This window comes from Charadrius vociferus, unplaced genomic scaffold (genome assembly GCF_000708025.1).
Source record: "Charadrius vociferus isolate BGI_N301 unplaced genomic scaffold, ASM70802v2 scaffold1291, whole genome shotgun sequence".
Classification (NCBI taxonomy): domain Eukaryota; kingdom Metazoa; phylum Chordata; class Aves; order Charadriiformes; family Charadriidae; genus Charadrius; species Charadrius vociferus.
Genome location: NW_009646878.1, coordinates 32,300 through 38,620, shown reverse-complemented (window position 1 = coordinate 38,620; position 6,321 = coordinate 32,300). Strand labels below are relative to the sequence as shown.

Below are 6,321 nucleotides of genomic sequence, written 5' to 3'. Positions count from 1 at the left end.
TGTTGGATTCCTGGGTGCCACAGGAGCTCTAGTACCAAATGTAAGAGGATAGAAGTTTACCCTAGGAGAGGAACTACCCTTTGGGTAGGTTTTGTGTACTCTTTGTGAGACTACTGCCTAAGCTTGTGTGGCTACAGACTTCTACAAAAGGGAACTGTTGTCTGTTTTCCATCTGCCCTGACCTTTGCTTCCTTGCATTGAATCTAGCAGTTGTCAGCATTTGGGTGGGTCAGTTCAGGATAAGGATTCCACAGAAAACTATCCAACCAAAAAAGGAGTAGCAACTTTCCACGGGTTTGACAGGCTTCTGCAGAATTTCCTTGGTTCCGCACAGTTGCGGTGCTAATGCAGGAGATGGAGGTGGGATCATGTAGGGCTGTGAGGAGAGATGTGGTGGTACTTCAGACAACTTCCCGTTCTTACACTGACTTAAATGTCGTATGGAACAACATCCTGTCAGTGACTTGTATTCCTCTTCAGTTCAGGAATAAAGAAACTTAGCAGTACAAATCAGAGTGCTGCATCAGTTTTGCAGTTGGAAGATTTCAGTCTGTAGAGGTTATCTTGGGACTTATCTAACATAAGTGTTTACTCCTGTTCAGTATTTAAGAAAGAGTGAGAAGTTGTAGTTTTTCCTGTCTGTCTAGATTCACACAGTGCAAGCGTATATGCACATCAGTAACCCTAGCCCATTGGTTTCAATCAGACAGCTTAGATGCAGAAAGATGAAGGGTTTTATGTGGCCAGGTAGTTTCCCATTGGAAAGGTGAGCTTTATTTGTATTTTTATTAGCTTTTTTGCTATGTTAGCATTTGTTAGTCAGTCTTCAGTGGATATTTCTAGGCTGGTGTGTTTATACACAAGCGTTATCGAACTCTTATGATGTGGCTCATAGTTAAAATGTGCATTTACTATGAGACAGAGGACATCGAAATAGTATGTCCCTTGTAACAATTCTTTAACTTTTTAGTCCTAAACTTATCAAGGCATTATCTAGATTCTAATTAGTATTTTTGATTGTTGAAAAGGACTCTACTGTTGCTGTATGTTATAAATTCCTTTGTATGGGTTTTGTAATTTTTTACATATGGTAATGAATTGAAATGTAGGAGTCTTTCCAGTAGCATGTTTACTCATAATTACGAGGTCACTAAACTAGTCAGTTATTAGATGCATTCAGACAGAAGAGTCCCCCTAAACTAAAGAAAAATAATTCTACTTTACACAGGTTGGATGGAAAAGATATTTTATTGTTATATTTATTAGAAATAAAAAGAAATTGTATACATTAGTACATCTACATTAGTACATTTCAGCTAATGTAGTTCATGCCTTGCTACTCCTCAGTTGATCGACTCTTTACCATAAATATGATGAGGATGGGGGAATATATGTACATGCATATAGTGTCTTCTAAGCTCTCCCCTCCTAAGCTTACTAACCATCTCCTGAGTTCTGGAGGCTTTAAATGGGCTACTTGATTGCCCTTATAAACTAGATATGGTTCCCCAATGGAATAATTGATACACCAAAAAGTAAAGAAGGCTTTAAAAGTGTCACTTTCACACTCTAAAAAATATAACCAGAAAAAGTATTGTTGATGATGGGATTTTTAAAGACACTAAAGGGTCATGTTTATAAACTTGTGAATTTATTGTGCTTTGTGGAGGTCTGTGGTGTTTTTTTCCTTCATATTTTACAGGAATGTAATCTGATATAGTCATTATGAAGAACTAGTGAGAATAGTTGCTTTTCAGTAACAAAAATAATTTGGAAGGGAAAGTGATTTAATAGCATGAGCTTAATTCCTATATTAAGTCTGAAAAAGACCAGCAGGGTTGTCTTCAGGCCTGAAGTGTCTGTAAACATAAATTTAATTTCTTTATGCATATATTGGTATGTACTGAATCTGTAATTATTTTTTTTTTATTTATTCTACTTTAGTAGAATAGAAGAGTTTTATTACTCCAGATATATACTTCAGGAGAAATTTGCTGGTTTTTCTTTTTCGAATTTTTAGGATTCCTATTCTTATGTTCGATCTACTGCCCCAGTTGTAGCTTATGACAGCAAACAATACTATCAACAACCAACAGCGACTGCTGTGGCCCAGCCTCAACCTTCAGTAGCTGAATCATACTACCAGACAGGTGGGTGACATGATTCAAACTCCTGTCATTATACACAGTCTGTATACTACTTTAATACCTTAAAAATATATGTCTTTGAATATTTCACATTATCCAGATTATTTTATTGGTTTTTAGTTTTGACTGTCAATGTGTAGAAAAATTTGCTGCACCTAGAACTTGAACATTATTGTGAAGTTGCCATAAGTAACTATCTTTGAGGTTTGGATTGTTATTAAATACACTCAAAACATATTTCTGGGCAAACTTTTTTGCTGAAGTAGGTTCAAAAAATCAATGGTGGGTTCAGATGATGACTTGGTTAGACTATTTTTTAATTCTTTAGTTACTTTGTGTATGTAGTTCTTTAATTATTGGTATCATAAATGCTACAAAGCATAAATCCTATTTACTTTTTTTTTTTTACTATAATTAGGAATAATAGGAAAGTTTAGATGTACTTTGGTTTAGTGTACTCTAGTAAAACCATTGAACTAGAAGGTTGTTTAAAAACATGGCAGCACAGTTAAAAATACAGAAATAAATCTGAGGCTTACTAGTGTGAGCTGTGACACGATTAAACAGTTGTGTGATATATGGTAGGCGATGCATAACCATTACATTAAAAACAAACAAAACAAAAAAGAAAAAAAACAACCAAACTAAAACAAAAAACTTGTTATGTGTTTATTCCCCAGTATATCATTAAGTATCACTTAATATGGTTTGCATTTCAACTAAAACATATCAATGTTTGTACACTTCTGTTTTCTATCCTAATTAGCTCCAAAAGCAGGATATAGCCAAGGGGCAACTCAGTATACCCAAGCCCAGCAAACACGACAAGTGACAGCTATAAAACCTGCAACCCCAAGTCCAGCAACAACTACATTTTCTATATATCCAGTATCCTCTACTGTGCAGCCAGTAGCAGCTGCAGCTACTGTTGTTCCATCCTACACTCAAAGTGCAACGTACAGTACAACAGCAGTTACTTACTCTGGTAAGAATTTTCATATTATGTTGCTGGGATCTTTGCAATTGTTACAGGAGAGGATTTAAATACTCAGAATTCTAGCAGTTAGTGTTCAATTACACCATAGTCTACTGAGAAGTATCCACCAGTTAAATCATAATAATTGCGAAATATTTTGATGTATCTTTAAAAGAGGTTTGATGTTTGTATGTGCCTATTTTGTTACATGTGAGAATATACAAAGTGTTGGCATTGCTACATACACAGTGTTTTGTGACTTACTGTAAGGTTTGGAGGGAAAAGACGGGGATAGAAAAAATAAGGAAACTCATCCACACAAATATAACCCAGGGAAATTTGGAGCATGCTGCCATTAAACAGCAGTTACAGAGACAGGGAGCAGCAGTCCGATATAAATCTTGTAAATTTAGGTTGTTCTGACCCAAAATGGGAGGAGAATGGGTGCTAAAAAAAAATAATACTTTCCTTCAAACATTAGAAATTCAAAAAGTAGTTACAGATGAAAAGATGTTAACTTTATGGCCAGATGGTAATCAACTGTCATATTATAGCTACCTTGCACTTTTTGGTTTTTTCTGTTTAAAAAGGGATTTTAAGACTTCTTTGAAACAGAGCCTGATCAGAGGATTAAAATAGTTGAACCAGTAGATGTAGAAAGTTTATGGGAAAACTGGCTCAAAGGTATGAAAGCCCAGTTTCCTTGATTTATTCAACCTTGCTATTAGAAATCAAGGAGTGTGTAGACAAGGGTGTGCCACAGAGGTTTTAGCGGGCAAGCAGCTTCTCTGCACTAAAACAATTTAAATCAGTGAAATAGAATGTAATAGCACTAGCCATTCTTTTATTTTTATTTTTTTTCCCTTCTTCAATATAATATCTGTCCTCCTTTTCATTTTGGAACTTGAACAATAAATCTGGTTCTGGAAGACTGCTTACTTCAAGTGGCCTTTGAGAAATCTTTTATTAAAATTCTTGTTACATCATACTTGATCTTACCCAGATGTACCAGGAAATTTCACATATTCTTTAGGGATGCTTTGATATATCTAACATAACTGTGTATCTGTAAATATTTGTCTAAAATCACATAGCATACCACTTGTATCAAGAAAATATTTATTTGTGTACTGTGAAAAATCAAGAAATCAGACCGCGTAACAAGATCTCAATAAATTGTTTGTATCCTGCTCTGCCGCGCCCCTCCCCCCCCCCTCAACTCTATTATGCAGCATGCTTGGAATTAGTGTATTATGTAATTGATACATGATGTACAGTGATGTAACATTTATTTTATTTTGATCTTTGAGGTACCTCTTAGCTGCTGCTGCAACAGCTGCTTGGACAGGGACCACCTTTACTAAAAAGGCACCATTCCAAAATAAGCAACTGAAACCAAAGCAACCTCCCAAACTGCCCCAGATCCACTACTGTGATGTTTGTAAGATCAGCTGTGCTGGACCACAGGTACCTGTATTATGTAATATTCTGCTATACACTTTAGTCATAATTTTTTCAGCTAAAAAAAATGACCCCTTTAAGAATTGTTAATTGTTAATTTTTAAAGACCTGATTCTATACTTTTACTAAATTTTAAATGAAAATGTGTGCTATTATAGAAAGAGATCCTATGAAAAAAAAACAAAAAGATGGATCCCCTTAGCTTGTACAGAGAAGCTTCAGCTGTGCTTTGGACTCCAGAAGTATTTTAAACTTTGAATTTTATTTGCTTTTTTAGCATGGTAAACTTAGAAAATACTTTTTTCAAAACTTTGTGAATGGTAAGCCTGAAAATTTATTCTTCATTGTACTCCAGCATCCCAGTTTAGTTTCACAGTGGGTACAAGTGCATAAAAAGTAGATATCAATTCATGCAGTGTGCGTGTGTTTGGCAAAACAGTTCTTACTTTTTAGATAAATTTGTCATAATTTCCCACCCTGTCTACTCTATAGATTGCTAGTGTTGGTATAGGAACAAATAACAGCTTCTGCATTTCATTTTCAGCACAGCTTTATTTATGTGCTACCTTCTTTTGAATTTATTTTTTAAGTTCTCTGGATACATTTAATAACTGTTGTCTTGCAGTTTGAGGAAAATTCAAAATCAAGAATAATTCAATGCAATGCAGGAAACTGAAACTGAGATGCAGTTTTTTGATCCTATCAAGCTTTCAGTGGTAATATCTGTTGACCTGTATGTGATTGAGGAAGTGAGAAGGTAGAGAAGAAAAGACCATATTGTATTACCTAAAAGTGGAATCCTGGTGGTGAAGAAAATTTCTTGGTCTTACAGGTGGCCTACTTATGCCTTAGAGCACATCATATGGAAGAAATGTTCAGTGTAGGAAGTATTTTTGATACAAAGCATGTGTTTTATGCTATGTTCTATATTACATGTATTCACATGAATGATGAACGAGCAGTACAAAGACAGCTTATTGTGTGTATATTGTTTATTTAAACAGACTTATAAAGAACACTTAGAAGGCCAGAAACACAAAAAGAAAGAAGCAGCATTAAAAGCTTCCCAGAACACCAATAACAGCAGCACTTCTGCTCGTGGAACTCAGAATCAGTTGCGCTGTGAGCTTTGTGATGTGTCTTGTACAGGAGCAGATGCTTATGCTGCCCATATCCGTGGAGCCAAGCATCAGAAAGTAAGAACTTTCTCTTGTCCTTCTCTTGTTGTATATTTCTTCCCATATTTTTTTCTCAATTTAGAGAGGACAAAATACGCAGAAACAATATAATCTGAATTATTTTGTTTAAAAATGTTTAGTTCTGCTTTTTGTTTCAAACTTATCTTTAAGCTCACTATTAGAAGGGCCTTGTTGGGAGAAAGGGGCAAAAAATATTGCCACGGCATCAATGAGAAGAGGATGTGTTGGGGAAAGTATGTAAATCATAGGAAGAAGGTGTCGAGTAAGATGGGGAAAAGTGTCAATGAGGACATGCAGTAGCATGCTTGTGCCCTATAACTCTTTTCAAGACTTTCCTTGACATTCTTCTTATTTGTTTGGTGCTGTGAAGCTCTTTGAAACACTGTAAGCTGAGTAAGTGCCAAGGGACAGGACTATAATGCATCACTTTTTGGTATTTCTTGCTAAGAAAATTGGCATATGGGAGTAAGGAACAATGTCTTGTAGTAGACTTTATAATGAGTATGTTTGGAAGAGTTTTGGTAAGTGTGCTTTCCCT

At 35.4% G+C, this 6,321-nt stretch overlaps 1 protein-coding gene across 1 annotated transcript in view; it reads left to right on the top strand.

Moving 5' to 3' along the window:
- LOC104294770 (zinc finger RNA-binding protein-like) overlaps positions 1 to 6,321 on the top strand; it is a gene marked incomplete at its 5' end in the record, with an annotated part of 32,889 nt that overhangs the window by 711 nt on the left and 25,857 nt on the right. The window contains 4 exons of the mRNA XM_009894417.1: positions 2,021 to 2,150; positions 2,914 to 3,151; positions 4,434 to 4,590; positions 5,589 to 5,780. Coding sequence (XP_009892719.1) covers positions 2,021 to 2,150; positions 2,914 to 3,151; positions 4,434 to 4,590; positions 5,589 to 5,780 — 717 coding nt within the window. The remainder of the gene's footprint in view (positions 1 to 2,020; positions 2,151 to 2,913; positions 3,152 to 4,433; positions 4,591 to 5,588; positions 5,781 to 6,321) is intronic.